The sequence below is a fragment of the Ictalurus furcatus genome, chromosome 3, assembly GCF_023375685.1.
Source record: "Ictalurus furcatus strain D&B chromosome 3, Billie_1.0, whole genome shotgun sequence".
NCBI lineage: Eukaryota > Metazoa > Chordata > Actinopteri > Siluriformes > Ictaluridae > Ictalurus > Ictalurus furcatus.
Window position 1 is genome coordinate 4316599 of NC_071257.1, and position 24713 is coordinate 4341311.

At 40.3% G+C, this 24713-nt stretch overlaps 1 protein-coding gene across 3 annotated transcripts in view; it reads right to left on the minus strand.

The window, feature by feature from the left end:
- The window catches only part of macrod2 (mono-ADP ribosylhydrolase 2), a 608780-nt gene that overhangs the window by 49240 nt on the left and 534827 nt on the right, over window positions 1-24713 (minus strand). For all 3 annotated transcript variants that reach the window (XM_053620436.1, XM_053620435.1, XM_053620434.1), the window contains exons 9-10: window positions 11714-11795; window positions 828-872 (exon numbers count right to left, since the gene is read on the minus strand). In XM_053620436.1, coding sequence (XP_053476411.1) covers window positions 828-872; window positions 11714-11795 — 127 coding nt within the window. The remainder of the gene's footprint in view (window positions 1-827; window positions 873-11713; window positions 11796-24713) is intronic.

Genomic DNA, 24713 nt, shown 5'->3' on the forward strand with positions numbered 1-24713 from the left:
AGGGGGAGTGAATACTTATGCAAGTTCCTCAACTTCAGCTGCATCGCTCAAGTTCTAATCCTGTTGACGCAGTAACGATTGTCGTTTGTACCTGCCTAAACAAATTTAGTTGCTAATGCTCCCCAAAATACTGTCTAAACAAACTAGTAGACTAATTTAAACCACCTGGACTCTGACCAGGCGGTTCCTAAGGATGAACGAACGGCGTATATGAATCACATAATTGCGTGTTGTGATTCATTCATCATGATCAATTTGCTACGGATTTAGATTCCAGCTCTAGCCTGAAGCGTTCGTAATGCGACGGCCCGTATCGGCTCGCCGTCCGTGCAGACGGGGTTCGTTTTCGATTCCGTTCGTTTCGCTTCCCGAATTATGGAAAGTGGGCTGAATCTGTCGCGTGTCGCAGACGATAAAGATGGCAAGGCTCTAGGAACGGCCAGCTCTGTCTCATGCAGAGAAATCACACAGCAAATGACTTCGCAAACTGGCAACACTCAACCCCGATGACTTTTCGCACAAAGCTGCGTGAGAGTCTGATGAGCTTTTGGTCGAACTATTCCGTCCTGAACCCGAGAACGTCTCCCGTCCATGCCACGTCTCAATTACCAAAATCCGGCACAAAGCTCTGCAATCTCAGCACACTTGCAGCCAAAAAATCCATCTCGGAGACGAGAGAAGAAAATGCAGACTCTCTATTTATTGTTTATTGGTAATCGTGCAGCTGGCACGATGAACCAAAGACGAAATAAATCCTAAAATGTACTGGCATAGCGTGTGGGATGTTCGGCTGCGTAATTTTCCATGTAAAGAGCGCCATCACTCACCGTCCTCCGTGTGGGCCACGTTCCCCTCCTCACATTCTTCGTTATCTATCAGCGAGAGAAAGACAAGGAGAGAGAGAGAGAGAAAGATTGAGCATGACTGGTTTGATAAGAATGGTATTGCAGTAAAAGTGTATTTGTTTTGCACTGATACCGTGCAGACAGGGAATATCATGACAATATATTCACAGTCAGAGAAATGAGTCATGTGATTGATCTTAAACCAAGATCATGTAGTAAAATTGATTGTATACAGTCACGAATATACATCACAGATTCAAGACCTATGTCTTAGTTGTAGAATTTTCCAATGCATTTGTTGTTTAATCTGACGTTTTGTTTTTTTTCCTCGCAATCTGCAAAAAGTACTTGGTCTCATGCTTGTAAATATTTGTTGGATTCAACTTGTTTGAAACGTTATGTCAAAGTCGGCTTTATTGTCATTTTTAGCATATCGCATTGCAATGGATGAAAACAAAAACGCAGTTCCTTCAGTAAATCACCACGCAACACGTAGTAGACATAGACGAGGACCGAAAGACAACAGTAAATACGTGCAGACAGGGAATATCTGTCTATACATACAATAAATAGGAAATATATATAAAGTATAGCGTATGAACATTGTATCAGGACTAAGTAAATAAATATATGTACAGTTATTGCACATAGTAAGGTTAAAGTTTGCATTTCTACCTTTTCTGGGGACCTAATTTATACGCAGTTTGGGGGGGGGGGGTGATGCTAACAGCATTGCTTATTTGAATTCGTTCAAATATTTTTTACACATTAAATTAGGCTCCTGCGTAAACAGCATGCTGTGCTAAATGACTGTACTACGAAATATGTAACTGCTTATTATCTGTCTATTAATCTATCTTCTCCGATTTTCTCTTCTAAATCACAGAAGCTGCTCCGACTATTTCTATTTATTTATTTATTACATCAAACTACATGGAGTAATCTGTTCATTTGTAAATTCACGACAGAGTCGAAGCCATCTTTCTTCTATTTTGTTACAGTGTAGGGTTCAAATCTTGTGTGTGCAGAAGCTTGGCATGCAGTGTAATGTAATTCTGTGTGTGTTTGTTTAATTTTTTTTTTTTTTTTACTAAAATGTCCCTGACTATATAGCAAAACCTGAAAAACAAATAAACAAAAATGGTGGTCCTGGTAATGTAAAGTGCTTTTTATATGCTACTACGCTTTAGTGTGTGTATATATATATATATATATATATATATATATATATATATATATATATATATATATATATATATATATAGATATAGATTTAGGTCTAGGATTCATTGTGGAAAATTCGAATTCTTATTATAGGTAGTTACGTACGTACACACTACATACTGCATTATATAACACTACGTGGGTGTGATTTTATATATTAGTGGAGACTAAATGTCCCCGCAAGGACAGGAATACGTGACAGTTTTGGCCTGATCCTGACAAGGAAAACTACTTCCTAACTAGGATTTAGATTTAGGTGTAGCATTAATAATCATGTGAATGGAAGGTCCTCACAAGGCCAGTTTAGACAAGTGTGTGTGTGTGTGTGTGTGTGTGTGTGTATCTCCAGCTTTAAAGTCTGCAGCCGAGCGGCGCTGCACTTCTGTCACATAGACCTTGTCTGTAGACCTTAAAGGCGCACAGACACAGTCCCACGCACACGGCCCACAGCTAAAACTCAAGTTTGATTAAACACTCATGTCATGTGTTCTAGGGAGACAGTGTGCGTTAGTGAGCCCTCTGGCTACAGCGGACAGACTTCTGCTCAAATCTAACACTGACGATAAAAGTATGATGTGCTCTTTCTTTGAACTTTTTTTTTTTCTTTCAGAATAAGAAAGAACAAGGCAGAAAAAACTTTGCATACCACCCTTTGCATTCACAGCCATAACATCTGAGTACAAAGGGAGGAAAATTTATTTTCATAACCATCAGTGCAATGGTGAAGATTTAAAACTAGCAGTGAAACAGGGAACGGCACGTTATATATAAAACCGGTGTAAATATTAGTGCGTTCAATCTCTCGAAAGTTTCTGTAGCCTGACAGCAGCTGGCACACTTGCATCTGTTCCTGTTGTGTTAATGAAACATAATGGAAATACATTGGTCCTTGAGTTTTTCATGATGGTTAAAATGTAGCAAACGGTCATACCGTTAATCATCATACTACACGCTCTAGAAATAAAATTTTTTTTAAAAAATAAATAGATCTAATAACGTGCATAAAGAATCGTTTTGAATGTTCAATCAATGTAGGACAGATTGCAGTGTTTATGCCTCCATCAGCTGTCGCTTCCTCTTTCCCGAAAATAAACGCTAGCACAGATGTATTGCAAAGAAGAAGAAGAAGAAGAAGAAAAACCCTAACAGCTAGTTTTCATTAAGTACTAATCCCAGCAAATAGCCTTCTTTACTTCCCTCCATCAGGTTTGTCTCACATAAATCTTTAGGGAGCAGATTGTGTTCTGGAACTTTTTCGATTTGCCTGTGTCCAAGTCCATTTTAATCAGTTACACAGCCCCCCAAACCAATCAGCTCCTGCAATCAATCAATTACACCGCTAGTTTGTGATGAAAAACAGAACGCTCCTCCAAACGAATTAAAAAGTCTCACTTGACGAAACAGTAAGTCTAACCTCGGGCTTCACCGGTTTTGAGGACGCGCATCGTAGTGGCTGAAGTGCGACACTGCTCCGGTTAACCCTAATGACTTGTTCGCTAATTGCCAGTGAATTTCCCCAATGTCCAGACTGGCCACTGCTTTAAAATTTATAGCAGAACTATTTTAACTTTAGTTTTCTGCTACTCACATTCCGTTTTGTATTAGCATACAGTAATAGAAACATTTACAAAAATATCGGTATTTAGACCTCGGACGATTCTGACCTTAATCGTAATGTTGGCGTTATATAATCCAGGTTCCCTACCTGACGTTTTTTGATGTAGCCACAATGTCACTGTGAAATGTATGTTTTGCACTGTAAATACAGTTCCCTCCACTAATATTGGCACCATTGGTAAATATGAGCTAAGAAGGCTGTGAAAAATTGTTTCTATTGTTTAACCTTTTGATCTTTTGTTTTAAAAAAAAATAAAAAAAATTCACAAGAATTGCAAACACAACACAGGATTATCTATCTATCTATCTATCTATCTATATATATATATATATATATATATATATATATATATATATATATATATATATATATACACACACACATATCTTTGTTAAATATACATGTGTGGCACAATTATTAAGATAACAGCTCAGAGTCTTCTCCTATAACGCCTGATGAGGTTGGAGAAGACATGGCAAGGGATCTGAGACCGTTCCTCCATACAGAATCTCTCCAGATCCTTCAAATTTCATGGTCCACGCAGGTGGACTCTCCTCTTCAGTTCACCACACAGGTTCTCTATAGGTTTCAAGTCAGGGGACTGGGATGGTCATGGCAGGACCTTGATTTTGTGGTCAGTAAACCATTTTTGTGTTGATTTTGATGTATGTTTTGTATCATTGTCCCGCTGGAAGATCCAACCACGGCCCAATTTAAGCTTTCTGGCAGAGGCAGTCAGGTTTAACACACGATATTAAAAAAAAAAAAAAGCAATACAGTAGGATGTGCTGGATCAAGTGCTATTTCATAAGCTGCAAAATAATGAGGGTGGAAGCAATTTCCATAACTAATTTTACTGATAATATTTGAGACTCCTATTAGATTTTTATTTGAACTTTTGTCACCAAGTTTTCATGTTCCAAGTCAGTGGTGTAGATGCTAATGAAAAACCGTATATACACAACCGAGTATATATACATACAACTTATATACTCCCACGTAAATCACACGTAAATACCAACACAACGTTTGGACTTAAGTTGCCGCCTTAATGAATATCAACATATCAGGTTTTGGAACATAAAGTAGGTTTGAAATTCCCACTAGACCAAAAAGACGCATGAAAAGAAGAGAGCTAAAGAGAAACAGGAAATACAGTGACAGTTCTGCAGTCAAAGTTAGATCTTTAAAGTGCAGCACAAATAAGCTGCAGGTCCTTCGGACTCCTCGGTTCCTGCAGGGATGATGAGGACGTGCAAGAATCGGGCTTTTATATATTCACGGGTTTTATGACAGGCACTGTCTGCAGCACCAGTGGTGCTAAATTGGTCCTATTATGTTTCTCTCTCACAATGCGAGGTGATGTTTCAGATTTACCATCTCAAACTTAATTTCAAATGCCACACTCCCTATTGTGCATATCTAACCATGGAGAAAAAGGCAACTGAAGACAAAAGGAGGGGGAAAAAAACTGGCTTACTGGCAAACAAATTAGCACTGCGCTGCATAATATCAGCAAATAGAGCCCTTAATGTTGAAAAAAAGTATGATCCCACTGTTAGTACACAGTTAAATTACTGTGAGTCATAACTAAACATGTACCATGACAAAGTAGGAGAAATATATATATATATATATATTTAAAGAAACCCAGAAGGAAACGCGATTCCCTACTAGTTCTTTGCACATGCTCTGAGGCATGTAAAATGGCGCATGCAGTGATGCTCCAAAACAGTCCTGTGGTGTTTCTGATGATGTTAACCTGCCATGTCCCATTCAATATTCATTCTCCAAGGAAAGTGACAGCAAGGCGTGCTCAGCTCTCATTTTCACCCCTTTTGGCAGTCTACGACCCCCTGTTGTACTGCAGCAGACAGCGTGTACACACGCGCTAACAGCTGGCTTTACAAATTACAGCCTTTCTCCAGCGCAAACACTAACGCAGGAAGGCCACTATTAAAGCTAGCGGGTGGTTTCCCTATTATGTGCAAATAGAAAGTGGGAATGCCCGGCAAACATAGAAAGGTGCTGGAGGAACGAGCGAGAGCCAGAGAGAACTGCATGAATGAACAAGAGTGGTGTTGCGCATAGACTTCGTATCTAATTGCATAGCATGGATAACTTTAGAGAAAGGCAAGACCCAATTTATGGACAGTGTGCACCAAGGCGTATCGACAGCGATCCGTTCCAATTTCAGAGGGAAAAAAAAAAAAAAAAAGAACTGAGACTTTAACTCGAACGTGACACATATTGGGTTTCATTTACAATTTTCCGTCGCATGAATTCCGGTTTCTCCTACTCTGAGAAGGAGAGATAATGACTGCTTGCACTAGATCCCTCAATTTTACCTGAAACACCGATTACTTTAACATCATAAGCCAGCGGAGTTATTCGACAGAGTTATTTGAATGCTCCTTGCATTTTAAACAGTCTGTGTTATATTATTTTCAGGCGGTTTTGTCTTGTTCTGGAGTGTTTATAAAATACCGAGTGATTACATTCCTCATATCCGTGTACATCTGATAATATATTGTCGGTTTTTCCTGCCTCTTCAATTCGCAGCCTGCTTTCACAGAAACCATCCACTAGTCACGAATACTGAAACATCCAGGGCCTGCTCATCAATATTCATTATACCACAGTACTGTTGAATTCTCAAATCCGACGGGTCACGTGTTGATCGATTCTCTATAATGGCAGCGGTTCCGGCTATAATAAATCGCAGGTTTATATAAAAGCGCTCGTTCTTTTCGAATAACAGCTCGTTCACACGTATGGTAGACGCTTCACAGAATGTAATGTAATTGAAAAACATAATTGTTGACGGGGCACGGTGGTTAACACATTTGCCTCACACCTCCAGGGTCGGAGGCTCGATTCCCGGCTCCGCCCCGCGTGTTCGGAGTTCGCATGTTTTCCCCGTGCTTCAGGGGTTTCCTCCGGGTACTCCGGTTTCTTCCCCCAGTCCAAAGACATGCGCTGTAGAGCTGCTGACTGGCAGCTCTGAATTATCCTTAGTGTGTGTGTGAGTGCGCTGCGATAGGTTGGCACCATGTCCAGGGTGTCCCCCGATTTGTTCCCCGAGTTCCCTGGGATAAGCTCCAGATTCCCCGTGACCCTGTCTAGGATAAGCGGTACAGAAAATGGATGGATGGACAATTGTTGATATGGTGAAGTTTTCTGCAAGGACATTTATGGAAGGAGTCTCCAGTGTCAGGGCTTTCATGTGCCAGAATCCTTACCCACAGTTACAAAGCGCTGAGGCTGGAGACTCCTCCCATAAACGTTACACAAACAGAAAACGTCACCGTACGAACAATCTATTCGTGCTCGTTAATAGTCTGAGGTTGTGTCTTGCGTCCACCGTACAAGTCCCTGCGAAGTCCCTAGTTGTTACCATAGAAACTATAACGTGTTAGAATGAATGCGATAATATAAACCTATGATTTGCCTTGCAGCTGGCATTACTGTCAAAGCTCCTGTTACAGAAAATCACCCAACGCCTTCTGATCAATCAGGGTTGGGTATTCATCAGGCCTGCGGTATAAAGAGGCATAATTAATGCAGCAGAAGTAAGAATCATGTCAAAGTTGATATCAGAGCACAAAAACGGGCCTTTTCTGAAGTTTGAGGCTCATTTGAGCCTCAGACTTTTAAAGATTTTCATTTCCTTAAGGGTTCTTGGGAGAGTTAATGGTTCGGGTATTCTAACGGGATAAACTAAAGAGTAAGTGACTACTGTACGTAAAAGAGATGACTTAACATTTTATATAAACTTAAAAGGTTCGCATTAAACCTTTTACATAACTTTTCACATTTGACAAGTCCATGACCGCACGTTCTCACGTCCAGGAAATAGAGAAGGAAAAAACGAACTGGTCTGAAGGATTGTGCGAGGCTTGTTAAACGGACAGAGACCGAACGAGAAGGAGAGAGATGTAACAGGAAGCTGAGGTACAAGAGCTGAAGTGACGGAGACAGTTCTGCCGAGCTAAACGTGAATATCTGAACAGAAAACCACAGGACTTTGAAGCGCAGTACAAATAAGCAGCGGGTCTTTTCTGGCTCCTCGGTTCCTGCAGGGATGATGGAGTACAAGGAGCGGGCTTTTCAAGGGCTTTATGACACAAACACTCATGGTACCAAACTGGTCGTATTACGTGTCTCTCACACAACCAGAGGTGTGTTCTGAGGTGATCTTTCACATATCCATGTTACTAAAGCTATCTCCTGTTTCAATCAATATATTCATCACTTTCTTCAGTCAATATCTTGCATGTTATTAGGGACCAAAGTTCTAATGAACCACTGTACTGTAGGTGCCACTTACACTGGATAAGTATGCTTTGTCTCAGATGATAACCAGGCTTTTGTGCCATTTCTCCTTAGCTAGTACTCTTGACTTTCAAAACTCGAGACATAATGGCAGCACTGAAGACCCTGATGCCAGTTATGATAGAGCAGAGACTATTGTTTTCATAAAGAACACACTAACAGTGGGTGAAAGACCAGAATTTGTCAGAGCATGAAAACGCTCTTAACACACTTTTAAAATCTTCAGAGCAGATGAATCTCATTAATCACCCAGGGGTCGCAATTAACATCAGTGACCCCGCCGCTGCCACAATGTCATTTACCCTGAAATGAGCGCTACCCCTTTTTTTAATCTCCCAAACCTTTCACCTTTACCACCTGCGATTTTAATAACAATACTACTTGCTATGCTAGCACACCTGCATTTCATTAACATAACGCTTTCTACAACAGATACTGTCCAAATCCACTGTCTTAAGATGTCTATCTTTAAAAAAATAAAAACACAACCCCCGCTTCCCCAACTTCCGGTTTAGGCCACACATACTTCGAGTTTAAATCCAAAGAGAGACGTGGCTATTTAGAGTACTAAACAGATACAAATATCAATAGTGGCATAGATAGTACACCCCTAATTCAGCTTAAGAGGTGACTTAAGCAAGTACTCTCTATTTTTTTAATTAGACAAAAGAAATAAAATAAAATTTAAACTAAAAAACAGTCCAAAATTAGAACTTCCTTTCCTGTGCATGACCATGTGAATGGATGTTTTTATGCACGAGCCCATTTGCTCATTCTAGCTAGCATAATCTTGGAGACTGGTTATGGAGAGAAAAACAGCCACGCCATCTCATCTCCCAGAGCTAACACAAAGAGACGGGCTGAGTGCGCAGGAGGTAGCCCAATATAATCAGAGATCCTCCAGTGGCTGCCATCTTTCAGGGGGGCCTTAGGGAAAGACAGAGATACTGTGTGTGTGTGTGTTTATGAACACTGGCGTGAATAATAAAATCCTCCTGGTACCCGTTTAAGAAGTTCTCCAAAGGGCCTCATCATGGAAGAGAACATATTCTAGACTCTGTGACAGGGATGCTAAGGAAGGGCTAACAGGTCTACAAAGCATTCTTTACTGAAATAATATGGCTGTTTATCATCTAGGGAAGCAAAGGAATAGCAGCAAAAGGACTGTCCTTTGAGAGCAGTGCCCTTTCCGTTGGTACGTGACTGCAAAATGGGAAATGGCTTGTGGGAACTGGATGATGTTTTGTCTCAAGAGATGCACCAGGGTCCATTGAGACACAGGATAAGAGGTAGAATGAGAGCAAGAGCAAAACTAAAGACAGACCAAAGAGGGCTCCGGTCTGTGAGGATCACATACCACTTCAGCACCAGAGGCAGCCTGGCTCTGACAATCGAACGAGAACCAGACTTGTAGAGGTGCGAGATGCTGTGATTCGGTGACAAGGTGTGGATCTGTCTCAAATACATCGGAGGTCTTTCCCTAGTTTTGGATGACTGTAGGTGATGATAGAATCAGAGCCCCATTGAATCCCACTTTGTATGAGGAACTTCAGCCTATGCCGAGTCAACTTCAGAGAGCGAGTCACCATAAAATATTAGCTGCCATATGGCTCACTCATCGACTGTCCCACACCAGTTCACATTGTGTGTGAAGGTGTTTCTAGCGATTTTCAAATTGCAAAGATGAACGATATTTTCTTGAGTTAATAGTCCCGTTAAATCAGTCTTGAACACATCATTTGGAAAAACCATCAGATTTTTACAACCACAATAAAACACTCGGCTAGTTCAACTAGGTAACTGGTAACCTAATAAAGCTGTTTAATGGGCAACCCTATGTTCCTTCTCAAGAAGAAACACCCTGTGGGTCTGGAAAAATCTATCGTGCATGGTGTCCCACAGCGTGCAGTAATAGGACCGTTATAACTAATTTACGAATTCATAACACTTACAAAACATTTTCACTTCTTAGCAAATCAAATGTCGAAGCCTATGCCAATCCTCAACCTTACTTATCTTACTGGAGTTGTCATTAGAACGGCTCCTCAATGTTCCTCGAATTTGTGCGCCATATTCAGTGTTGGTGACCCGAGTCCAAAGGTTACATGAATATGTACGCAGGAAAAGTTATGCTTATTCAGAGTCAAGTTATGCAGATGCCTGCGATGATTTTCTGGGCTTGCCATTCACGTTATGCAAATCAACAAAAATCAGGGTTAGAAAATGCAGTCTAAAGGAGGCGTAGAGTGTTTTAGTTTTGCTGTCAAGTGTAATACAATGTAACACAAGAGATGATTTAAAAATGAATAATAAAGTAAATATAATGAATATAATAAGAGTCTTGTCGATATATATACACACACACACACATATATATACATTATATTATATATATAAAATATATATAATATAATGTATATATGTGTGTGTGTGTGTGTGTATATATATATATATATATATATATATATATATATATATATATATATATATATATATATATATACACACACACACACACACACACACACACACACACACACACACACATATATACATTATATTATATATAATATATATATATATATATATACACACACACACACACACACACACACACACATACATATATATATCTCTACAGTGCCTTCCACTAATATTGGCACCCTTGGTAAATATGAGCAAAGAAGGCTGTGAAAAATGGTCTTTTTTGTTCAACCTTTTGACCTTGTGTTCACAAAAATACTCTGCTCTCATGGATATCAAACAACAGGTGCATCTCAGAACATTTGACTATCATGGAAAAATTCATTTCTTCCCTGTAGTTGATTTAAAAAAGTGGAACTTTTATATATTCTAGATTCATTACACATAAAGTGAAATACTTCAAGCCGTTTTTTTTTTTTTTTTTTTTAATCTTCATGTTTACGGCTTACAGCTCATGGAAATCAAAAATCCAGTATCTCGAAATATTAGAATAAGGAATTTATAATCCACAAATGTCGACCTGAGTAGAGCTCTAATCAGCGAATTTACTCAAAACACCTGCGAAGGTTTCCTGAGGCTTTAATCTCTCAGTCTGGTTCAGTGCACGCAACCACAATCACGGGGAAGATGAAAGTAGATGTTGCATTTCATTTGGAAATCGATTGATTAGGTAAAACCTTGCCTTTATACGTTTTTGGCTTAAATACAAGTCAAAGTACATTTACAAATAACTCCTCTTTGTTCTTATTAGCATTTTCCATACTGTAGACTTTGCTCTAATTTTGCGCACTTATTTATTACAAATAAACCATGTCTTGTAGGACCCCCTATTCAACAGTAAATGAACTGCCGCTCCATTACATTTCCATATTAGCCAGCACTCATAATTTGGTTCACATTAGCCTGTTGAAAATGCTTGGCTTGCTGGCTCATTCAATCAGCGATTCAAGCTCCCCCCACCCCCCAAGAATTTTTTGACTGCCGTCATTGAAAGCATGAATAAAGCCTGACACGTGTGTGTATGAAGGATATGTGCAGGAGCTCTTAAGCTTTTCATATTTCAGCGGTTTTATATACTCAAAGAGCATGTTAACCGCCGTTCAAAGCAAGGTTGACGTCCGTGTTAATGTAAATTAGCGGGTCCAGATCTGCACAGGAACTGCAGAATAGCAAATAAAGCAAAGCGAGCACCAGAAATATTAAATACCTGGAGGGAAGTAATCCGACATCTTCCTGTTGTAAATCCCATAGTCGTTTTCCAAGAAGACACAAAATATGATGCGGTCGATCTGCAGGAATAAAAAGAATAGAAATGAATACATTTATTCTTAAAATCATATAGCATTTTTTTTTTTTTTTTTTTTACTCACACTTAAACCAAATACCAATATTGGATATGAGAACACCAGATTTTACAACTTGTCTTGATATGCGAGTGTTGCATAAGGGCATGACAGACACTTGATGTAGTTTCATGATATAAAATACACATTAAAATCCAAGTTAAGCTTCTTTTTTTTTCCCTCTCTCAAACCAGGTTTCGCTCATTTCATACTAATAATTCATAATATAATAATACCACTATAATTCATAGACTTTCGACTCTGTTTTCTGAATTTTATTGAAGTAATAAGTAACATTTATAATATTGACTGATAAAAAAATACGTCTTTATAGTCGTACAGTAGGTATGCTGTGTACTGCTGTGATGAAATTATATTGCTAATTAAAAAGACTGCTGTGTTGTTAATTGCATTGCTAATTGTCACTTTTCAAGCTGTTTAGCGATTACTTTGATACCTCGACAATAATACATACTTGTGGTATGGTTGTTAATGGATACAGCTAATGGATGTCACTATGATTCATTGACTACAGGTAGAACCGGGCCACCTTTTCCTATCTCAATTGAAAATTTCTTAACAACAACTGCTAAAGTGTATATATTAAAATATAGACTATAAAATGCACAGGACTGAAGATGTAGGTGTAATATTTGTGCACTGAGCAAAATAACTATTATACAACAGTATCAGACAAAGCATAAAGAGGAGATGAAAAAAAAATGTATTACTGTTGAAATAATGTAGTACAGGAAATTTTCTCATTGTCTTCTTACATAAAGTATCGATTGTAGAAAACACTTCAGAGGATTTCTGAAGATTTTATCAGAGTCGAAGAACAGTTTCGAACTTATAGGGAAAAAATCAAAATTTTGGTGGGGTTTTTTTTTTTTTTTTTGAGTGAAGCAGTAAAATTACAATAAGCATTTAACTAAGCAGAAAGATGATGAATTACGCAATTTCACAGAATTTAATATTGCACGATTTACACACACACACACACAATATATATACACATACATACGTACACACATACATACACACATGTATGTGTGTGTGTGTATATATATATATACACACACATATATATACATATATACACATATATATATATATATACACATATATATATATACATATATACATATATATATATATATACATATATACATATATATACACACACACACACATATATATACATATATACACAAATATATATATACACACATACATACACACATCACGTGTATATGTGTATATTATATATATATATATATATATATATATATATATATATATACACACACACACATATACACACACACACATACATATATGTATATATACACACACATACATATACACACATTATATATATATATATATATATATATATATATATATATATATATATATATATATATATACACACACACACGTGTATATGTGTATATTATATATATATATATACACACACGTGTATATGTGTATATTATATATATATATATACACACACACACACACACATATATACATATATACACGCAAATATATATATACACACATACATACGTACACACATATACATACATACAACACGTGTATATTATATATACACACACACACATATATATTATATATATATATATATATATATATATATATATATATATATATACACATACATATATGTATATATACACACACTATATATATATATCTCCTGTTTGCATATTAATTAAAATACAGGGATGTGAGGAGTTAATGCAATCAAATCACAAACAAGTTACAGCACAGCACACCTAGACAGGCATGACCCCTGGACCTGTGAGACGGGTACCCACTACCAGCATGCCACCCAGTGCCGACATTAGCGACACAAATATTACTAGCATTGAATAAACAGTAGAGAGGCTTTGGATTTTAAGAGTAGATACTGTATGTTGCTCCCAAAGACAGCCAAACCTCACAGGACCACCTTAAACCCCAAAGAAAAACATTACAGGGAGCAATTCTTGCCTGTTCACGCCTCAACCAATGCCATTACTTATTTTTCTCGCGCATAACACTGATGTAGGTGTCTCACACTCCCCTGCTGTGCAGGAAATGGACCACAAACTGAGACAACCAATAATCATCCTGCTGCATATTGTAATATTCCCAAACACTCTTATGACTAATGACCATCTTTACTGTGTCGGCGGTGGAGAGGAAAAAAATAGAAAGTCGGCGACCCCCACTGAGACTTTATGGCTCTCAGAAGTAATGCGCCACATGAGGATTCAATACCACGAAACCTTTTCTTGCTTGGGCATCTATACAGACAGCTGTCCATTAATAGTTTATGGTCTGCCCTTTGGAGGAAATGTTAAAGACTTCACTTGAGACGCCTAACATTGTTTATTTTTGAGGGAGAAAATGTCTCCAGGGCGGCGGTTTGGTGTCCATAAAGGGCCTCTTTCTTTCGTTTTTTTTTTTTTTAAACTCCTCTCGATCCTTGACCCTGAACGTGAATGAGACACAGCTCTAGGACAGCTTTGAAGCCGCATGGATTGTCCAAGGAGTCTCGATTGGAATCTGTTGATTTTTAATATATTGATTTTATTTATCTATCTACTTATTTAACACTATAATTTTTTTTTTTTTTTTTTTTTTTAAATTCAGAGCTCAGACACCTACTGAGTTTGAGCGCAGTCTGAGTATAGGCTTCATGTTAGAACAAAAACCAGAAAATCCAATAATAAGCTGCAGTGTGACTCAAAACACACGGTATGACACGTATTACATAACGTACAGTGTCAAGCTGGTCGATTAACTGTATTGGATCCGTGCTGTGATCCGAGATCAGTATTCTAAATGGAAAGGGCAGTGATTTTTTTTATATATATATATATATAAAAAAACCATGATTTTGTGGTTGTGAGTTATGTGCTTTAAGATGTTGTGGTGCGTCAACAGAATCTTTAACGGAGAGCGTGAGGGCAGCTGACACGAGTGTGTAGAGCACTATCGGCAAGCTGGTCATACAGTAGGAGAGAAATGCTGTGAATTATACCTTAAATCTCAAGCATTCGTGCAGTAGACCCTGCCGAACGAGGGGGAAGGAACAGCATGTCTCAGTGCTCGCTGAAATGAAGTGCTCTCGCTTTCACGCGCGACAGTTTCTCTCATGTTCACTTCATCGTGGTACGCTCAGATACCTTCGTTTGTGTGCAAATCATGGCATGTTGCGCTCGGTTTTTTCTTGATGATGCTCAGTGATATTGCTCTGCGCGCTCAGGTCAGACAGTTGGCGGTCTATTTTGCTTTGACTGCCATCATCAATCATGAATGACGTACAGACTGCTGTCGTTTTGTGTCGGATGTTGGCGTCAGAGAATATTTTACTATTGGTATGAGTAAATGAGCTCGGTATGAGGCCAGCACCCAGTACCGATATCGGTAACGATCCATCCTTTGTCATATGCTCGGTGTTATAATCTGTGTAGCCACAGTTATTAAGAAAAGAGCCAAAGTCTTTGCCCACTGAGCAAAAGGGAAAAAAATAAATAAATAAATGCACAAGGTCATTACGCATTCGCCAACACACATACCACTCAGACACACATGTTGCCCACTCGCGCCACCTTGCTTCCTTTCTCCAGGCACAGAGAGCAAGGAGAGTGCAGAGTATCAGGGAGGTCGGGGAGGTCAGTCACACCGTCCAGATGAAAATCAGTGACTGTAGAACATCTGTGCCTCAGGCAGTGGAAGGTGGGGAAAGAAAAAGAAAAAAAAAAAAAAAAGATCTTCCTCTCTGCCCTATTGGCCTCAGAGTCCATATGTCCAGGAGTGGGAAGAGGAAAAAACCTGAGCGGAGTATGAACGATTAAAAAGCAAGGAGAGATGCTGTGTGAGAGACAGGACCTCAGGGATGTTACCTGTGCCTCACCAACAACCAAAAATAAAAATCGAAATGTTCTGTTTATGAAACAAGCAGACCAACATTCTACAACATCCCTAGATTAACAACGAAATTCAGAACCTCCTCACCTTACGACCGGGACGGGATGAGAGATCGGAGGTACTATAACTGTACAATCCAATATTACGCTGAACGATATTCAACGGGAATAAAAAGCACACGGTATTCGTCTTTCTAACGCGCGCAACACCACTCAGGACCGCAGAACCGTTGTGAGGCACCGTGAGGACCATGAAATAGAATACTAGTCAGACTGAAATAACCTGAAAGTTAATAAATAAATAGAGCAAAAACATGGTGGTGAAAGAGGCCTGAATGCAGCAGATAGAGATTCTCACACCACCTCATTCTACACATCGTACTCGTTTAAAGAACCAGAACCGGGACCCAAACTGTTGATCCGCGTCCATGTAACGATGCGTGTGGCATTTAGACCGATCAGAACAAAAGATACGGTGGTCAGAAGTTCTTTCCGGGAAGCTCGCTCATACTGTAGCGTGCGAACTCAAACCACCTCGTCTTTCTTCCTTTTAAAGGTTTTGTCGTAGAACTTGTCGAAATACTGCTCTCTCAGCATTCCTGTACTTTACATAGGCAACAAACAGAAGTCCTGTCCAGGTTGCACATCGTCCGGCAGTGCACACCGCGCCCTTTACAGTACACGTTCACCAACTACAAACCTGTGCTTACTCAAGGGTATAATCTGCTAATTAAGATGGCTATTTAAATGGATACCCTAGTTAGATGTAGGTTTAATTAAATGCTTTCTTCTAATTAATTTACAATGTACCACTTGTATGGGCTGACAGTTAACATATATTTGATAAGTGTGCATAAGTGAGCATTTAGAGCTGCTTCCCCCCCCCCCCCCAATACCAGTAAATTATCACAACCCTACCTCACACAATAACAGAACACTATCTGCCCAATTCCCCGCCTACTTTAGCCTCCGGTGTTGTTATAAACCACTCGTGAATGTTAGAATAAATGTTGGCTTTTTTTTTTTGTTTGAATACTTTGCAAAGCATCCTTGGAGTTGTGAAATGTGCTATAAATAAATAAACCTTATTTTATTTTATTTATTTATAACTTCCATCGATACATTCTCAACTCGTATACATTTACAGCATTTGGCAGACGTACTTATCCAGAGCAACTCGGAGAGGTGAAAGGACATAACATCGATCGCATTTATCTCATGTATACCACTGAGGGTGGAGGGTTAAGGGCCTCGTTCAAGGGCCCAGCGGAGGCAGCTTGGCAGTGCTGGGATTTGGACAGTAGTCCATTGGATCAGTAGTCCCATGGCTTATCCACTGAGCTACCCCTGGCCTGTTTGACGCCAAGGAGTTCAAAACAGTAGAAATTCAAGGACAGGTGAAAAATCTTGAGCCGTCTCTCTCCAAGAAAGAGAAATCAGAAATGTCATTAACCTGGGTCATCCCAGAAGCACATGTGTGCATGTTAAACATGTAACAAAACAGCACTGGCCTGAAATATTCCTCCGGCAACAGCCAGAAATCCATCTCACCTGCGTGGCCCTCATCAGCACAAACCCTTGTTCTTCAGAGAATAAAGTGAAAAGAAATGAGTTGGAAGGAAAAACAAGAAAACTTCTGCAGTTCTAATGTGATATGCTGTAGGAGCATCTTAAAAAAAAAAAAAGAAAAAAAAAAGTGTGTATATATATATGAATAAAACATATGTGGACGAGTCTACCAGCCCCTCAAAACAAAGCAGCTTGAGTCTAAAATAAAACTATACAATAGCTGCAGGCATGGTATTTCATTGCCTATGTACAATATGTACGACGCTGGACAATTTGGTTTGTGTACGATGCTTCATTTCCTCAGGCATTCCGTCCTTTTTTTTTCTCTAAATATTCCTGTTCGTCCCCAGAATCCTCACTCTCACGTCCTCTTCTATAGACATATTCACCTTTTCGGCTTTCCCTTGCATCGAACGAAATGGAGATTATGTAGTTTACCATCACCGGCCAATCAGTGACACGCTGCCTTAAACAGGAAATGCTACATCCGTGATCGAGACGCCGGGAAGAGGTTCGCGTCGGTCTTTATCGAGCGACCGAAGCGTTTTAATAATGAACCATAGCGAGGAAAGAAATCCTGATCTGCATTTGAATGCGCTAAACGACAATAACGTTACATAAACATACAGTTAAAAAAAAAATAAATAAAAAATTACACAAAGTACTAGGAGTTAGTTAAGTTTTCAACTTAAGACCACATTAAAACTAAACTATTTGCTGCAGATGTTAATGATTTCAGTAGTGCGTAACCCCAGACATCGTGTCCACCTCCTTTCAAACGATGCTGTGACAGAGCTTATGTCCTGTTCCTGCTGCTGGAGTTTATTCAGCACATTAAAACTACACCGTGGATGGATGGAATGCCAGTCCATGTTAGCTATTCTAAAGTTGACACACAATATATTCATTTCCTGGATTCAACAGTTTTTTTTTTTTTTTGCTTTTTTTTGTTTTGACCCGTTCGGTTATTCAGAAAGCTGCGTATGCCGAGTCAATAAGAACCGTGTTAGAATTTACTAACGTGATTATATTTGGTTATGTCTTTGAATAAAATCGAAATAAAAGCGAAGCGAACAAATTAGCTGTGCAAATTATCATGCAACAAAGGCACTAAAAGCGCCGCTCTCTCTCACTCGGTTAATAGCTGTACCGCCAATGATTAAAGAACCCTAGAAATAATATGGCCCGAAAAGCCCGGGCCTAGAGGCTGCACTGAGTGGAAGCTCATGTGGAGAGGATTAAAGAGAGCGTGATTTTGAATCTGTGATCTGCACATGCCACTCAGCCATGAGTGAAGAGCCATCGCTGGAGAGCACAGACTGGGAGATCAGCTGCTTCAGCGCTGGCAGGAGGACAAGCGCGATAACGTACGGACGAATCCGCCTGTGGTCGAAATGCCTCTCGGTTTATTTAATCGTCGCTAGCAGTGAGTGAATGTCTTTGTGTAATCTTTAAGGAGTTTCCACTCTCATCAGAAATATCCGACAGACCTGGTGAACTTGTATAAAAAGTATTGCATGAAGACCCATTTATTCTAGTTTAACATCATGGAATATGTTCACTTCAATCCAATTTTATTTGTGTAGCGCTTTTAACAACGGACATTGTCAAACAACGGCAGCTTTACAGAAACATATAAACACGGGATACAGATGTTAAGTGTGCGAGTTTCTCTCTATTGAGCGAGCCGGTGGTGACGGTGGCGAGGAAAAACTCCCTAAGACGATATGAGGAAGAAACCTTGAGAGGAACCAGACTCAGAAGGGAACCCGTCCTCATCTGGATAACAACGCATAATATGATGCGTCATGGACAGATGTGGCCTGTTATCACTTCCATAGCAACTATAAATAGTCGTTTCTTCAGTAGTCTCCCCTTTACTCTCTCTTAAAGGCAACAGGACGTAAAAACCACAGCTCGTCATGGTACGGAGAGGTCCGGCCCGTATCAGACGATCCGAGATTACAGCTTTACCCCGGACTGTTACGGAATGCCGACACTGGAGACTCATTACACAAAACGTCACCATTTCAACGATAAATCCACTTACGCAAAAAGCGCCCGTCCCCAAGTCGTCACTATTACGTAACCGTGAACGCACGTCAATGTCAACCTTGCAGTAGACCTAGTGTCAGAGCTGCTGTTATACAAAATGACCCAACACCTAACTCTCCAAACAGAATCCATCATACAACAGCGCTGTGCTAGAACCGTGACATCACGGAAAACATTTTTCACATCCTACCGATTCAACAAATCGCTGTGCACCTGGAATCCCTGCTTCTCAGAGTGGTGATGTGTCTACAAAATAATGAAACAAGTCTAGTCAGCTTGATGAATTAAAACATCTTGGAGTAATTAGTGAAAGTCATTTTTGCTTGATTTCATTTGAACGACTATGCTATCTGAGGATATTTGCTGTAAAACAGTGCCGGCTCTTGGCCTCAGCACACCTGTGTTGGCGGTGCAGCTTGCGCAATAACGGCGTACTCTCCTCGTTTCGATACCGTCGACTATTATTCCACCGTAGCTGGTGCCAGGAGCTGAAACGATGTGCAGGTGCGCTGATTTTCCACTGGCTGGACTTGAGGTGATCCGTCAGTGGCGGGCACTTGTGCTCATAATTACGAGGTGATGGTGCCAGTGGGACACGTACACACACGAGCTTCCTGCAGGAGTGCTGCTACATGCGCCAGTTCCACGGAGTCTGAAGTGATGTGATTATGTGACCAGAATCAGCGTACGGTGCGATTACAAAAATATGCTATACGAAAAAATATGATTTATATACCTGACAGCTCATGAAAGGCCATTTTAGAACGGCACACCTGCTGAAGTTCTACAACACAATACCTAAAATAACTACCTGAGTGGTGGTGATGTTTTCATACATGTCTGCTAAGTAATGTTAAAGGATTGGCATGGGACAGTGTGTGTCTTCATGATGGTTTTCACACACACACAAAAAATTCCATGCGCACCACATAAACCTCATTTTAATGCAAATGGATTGTTTTGACCTGTAGCGTGCATCGCTGCACAAGTCGCACTTGAGCATGAGCGGGTCACGTGACCGTGTCGTATACGTAGGCTATGCTCGGTGCTAGGGACTGAGCTTTTGAAAAAAAGTGTGCTTGTTCAGAATTCCAGCTACGCTAGCTGCTAGGCAAAGCTAACGCACGAACGTTTGGTGATGGGTAATGGTATCTAGATAGAGACAGCTGTATGCACTGTTATCTAAGAAGAAAACGCATTACATTCAGCATAAATGTAAAGCCGCGCTCTTCATTTGGGTTCAACTTGATACTTTTCCAGCCCACTGATATTTCCAGGATATCTGATCCAAAAAACGGGTTCTCTATGATCCACGGTGAACACGCAAATCTAATCTTCTCATTACAGACCCAATCCTCCAGCTTAGGGGCTAATGGTAGCCTAGCGTTTGATGTTAAAACACTGAATATACGTTGAATTCACATTCGGTGATGCGGTATAAATGACTGAAGGCGATACAAAAAGTCTCACGCACAGAATCAAAGCTTTGTGCATAAACAAAAAGCTAGCGCACAGCCGCATGATGTGAAGTAATGAAGCGTGTCGTTCCTGTCAGCTTAGAGACGGAGAGAGAAAAAGAGGAACGGAGAGACCAATGAGAGACAGGTGGAGCCTTTCCAGGTCTTATTACCGGCGTAATTACACACACCTGAGCCGCCCGTGCATGAGTGGACAGTAAGCGATGGACACTCCAGTAGGAACAAGCACATGCAAACACACACAGAATTATGTGCCAACGTTCACAGAGGGAAACAAACGCAAGGGCAAATAGATGCTGGTGAGAGACACTAAAAGTCATTTAACAGATATGCGACGAGCTGCCAGACATCCAGGAGGAGGAAAGACCGGGTTAAACACACACTGCAGGGATCACGTATTAAAAGGTTTTCATAATGAGACCGGTGATGATGATGCATCATTCACGTAGATGTATGCGAAATGATGAAGTGAGATGCTACAGCGGGCTGCAAATCATAGCCTGGAGCGTCGAGCCAAAATCCCGAGAACTCTAAGTGCCCGTGAAAAGACTCCCAGCGGTAATGCTGATTAGCAGTTGCTTCACATGAACGTTAACATTCACATGACCTTGATCACGCTGATAAGACCCATTTTCCAAATGAAAGCGCACAGACTGATGAGTTCGAGCCATTGCCAGCTTTTCTGCTGAACGTATTACCTGAGACCCATCAAACATATGGGAATATCACAATAACCCCCAGCACGGTGACTAAACGCAAACGAAAACAGCATTTCCACGGCTGCACGCAGGTGCGTAACCGACTCCGGGTACGCGAAACTTTCCCCCCGCATAAACATTCACACGAAAGTCACTGACTCTGAAACGGATCCACATGCTCGCCTATCCTTGGTGTGCTCCCCTAGCAACGATTTCCATCGGTTCTTCTCACTCTGCTCATCCGATAATAAATGACTGGCTTCGGTCACTCTCCACGTTTCCTCCATCCTCTGACGTCCAAACTCATTGATCGACAGCTTCAAACAAAGACTGGCGGCGGCCACGCTAATGGAAAGGATTCTGACGGACTGGTGGCGTCTGCCAGAAATCAGGAGAGTGTGTTCAACTAGTAGCTGAGGTGAACGTGGGAAGAGATGATGCTGACAGCGTTCAAAATGGCACGCTATGCATACCATTCAAAAGAAGCATGCAGGTTGTTAATAACTAAAATGAAAAAAAAAAACCTCATTTCCAAAACAGCAAAAATACCTGGAGGATGTACTACATGGGCTGAATTATGTAGGGCTGAATTATGCAGGGCTAAATTATGCAATTCGGAATGCAGATTGAAATATATCTTAGAAAAAAAACTGGATAAATTGGAAAGACATCCACGGTTGGAAGGATAAGCTGACCAAGCATTTCTCTAATACGCTTACAGCTCACTTTACGTATACCCCATTGCTTTAACCATAAAATATACCGAGATGAGCGATGACTCCAATTAAACTGTCCTCCTCTGGACTTTAAAGAGATGATACTATTAATGAAATGTCATATCGTCGTATTGTTTTGTTTCATAGTGTTTTGAATGTATTTACAGCCAAAAAAACTTGAATTTCAGCCCGACATGTTGCGGTTACGTCGAACCGTCAGACATTGGCGCAGGACTTAAAACCCCTCGCTCGAGACAATGATCCGAACGGCATTTATCCGAGACGTGTTTTACTCGAGCTCTCCCCCGTACAAACACCAACCTGAGTAGCCGGTCATGTGATTCACGCTGGGGTATTTGTGACAGTGCTAGTATTATTCTCAGCTAATTTCACTGCACGGAGAACACACGGAAGAACGAAAATCAGGAACGTTTGGAAATATCACAACATCAGTGTAGCCTGGAGGAAATCTATTCAGGCTCTGGATCTGTCGAAAACGTCTAAATGCCAGCCAGCACACTTCCTGTCCCTAGAGGACAGAGAGGTCCATCACATCGCCAGTGAAATATATTCCCAGCTTATTAGCATTGGTAATAGCGCGATCTGAAAACAGCCCGCAGTTCAGACGGGAGTGTTTTCTTGAGGGAGAAATCGACCCCGTAGCCTGCGGACCGCGCCGCATCGCTGTGGCCTGAGAGAATGGAAACAATGCGTGATGATATAATCATGTAATGCTGAAATGTAAATATTCAAGCTGTGGATTGTTGATATGATGAAAGCAGCTGTTGAGCTAAAGTGTCAGACTGTAATCACAGCCCTGATTACAGAGTGTACAGATAGAGGAATACGTGACTAAGAAACGGATAAGACGGAGAGGAGAAAATACTCGGTGTGCGGCTGTGTGAGAGAGGCAGATAGTGTGCTTTCCATTTCCTTGCAGAAGATTTCGCCGGCCTTCTGGCATGGAAAATGGATGAAAATGATGACACCGGCTTGGATACATAGCGGAGGAAAGGAAGAACTCATGACACACGGACACGGAGAGGCAGAAGAAGAGAGAGATGATGCTAAGCATCGTGAACACTCCAGATATGAGGTTGAGCGTTATATGCTCCGAAGTGAACGTATTAGAGCTGAGTCTCAGCCTCAGATGTCTGATGTGTATCGAAACCTTAGCTGACCGTTGCTATGCGAATCTCGCCAGCTCGACTCCTGCCTATCCGAAATTGTGCCTATGCACTACGGCGCTTTTCATTTTCAATGACAGCAATGATTTTTTTTCTCAAATGATGAAGTAGCTGATTACAAAAGTTAGTGTCGCAGAAGACCAAAATCCAAGATCTTTGCAAAACATTTTGAAAAAGGGAAGAAAAAAAAAAAGACCTCTTTTCCTATGGGGGGGTTGGGGTCCGGAGCATTGGGGAGCATATACTACACGTGTGAAGCTCCAACACTTAAGTCATTAGACTTCAAAGAAACCGTATATAAATCAAGTAAAAATGAAAACAAGTAAGATTAAAACCAAAAATATTTCACTTTACGTGTAATGAATCTAGAATATATGAAAGTTCTACTTTTTTTTAATTAAATTACGGGGAAAAACAAGTGAACTTTTCCACGATATTCAAATTTTTTAAGATGCACCTGTCCATTTGTAGCAGGAAGTTGCCTGAAAGTTCGTCCCCATTTACTTTTTTTTTCCTCGATCGGAGAGGTTTCAGAAAACCCTGGTTTTTGCGGTGCATTGTGGGATTTATTTAGAGAGCCAACGTTCCAGCACACTGGAAGGATTTTGCAATCGAGACAACCCTTTAAAATGGCCGACTCCGTCCCCGATCAGCGCCCTGAACTACTGGACTAGGGAGCTGATCGAGACGTACCCATTACCTAAAAGGAAATAGACTGCAAAAGTAAATCAAGTCCTCATCTGTTCTACAAGTCGTACGATCTCCTCAGGTCGCTACATGTAGGGCTGTTTTTATTGTAGCACCGTTTTGAGAACGGTCTCCCTCTACACATCATGGACAAACATCGCTCTCTGCTTGGCCTTTGTAAATACATGACCACTGGTCATATTGAATAAGAAAAAGTATTAAAAAAAAAAAAAAGAAGCTAAAAGTCTGGATTCGGATACGCTCATGCACTTGAATGAGTGAATACTTGCTCTGGTCCAAATAATAAAAAAAAAAACAAAAGGTGGAAAGATAAACAAATACATACTGTAATAACTAAACAGCATCAAATCTGCGCTCATGCCATAGGTAGTCCTCGGAAAAGTATTGGTGGCATTTTCTGGCCTGATTTCTGTTCAGTCTCTTCTTTTATGTACTTCTTCGCGTCTCCAGGCATCTCGCTCGGCCTCTTTCAGTGTGTTGATTATCTGCGCTCCTGCTGTGCTCTC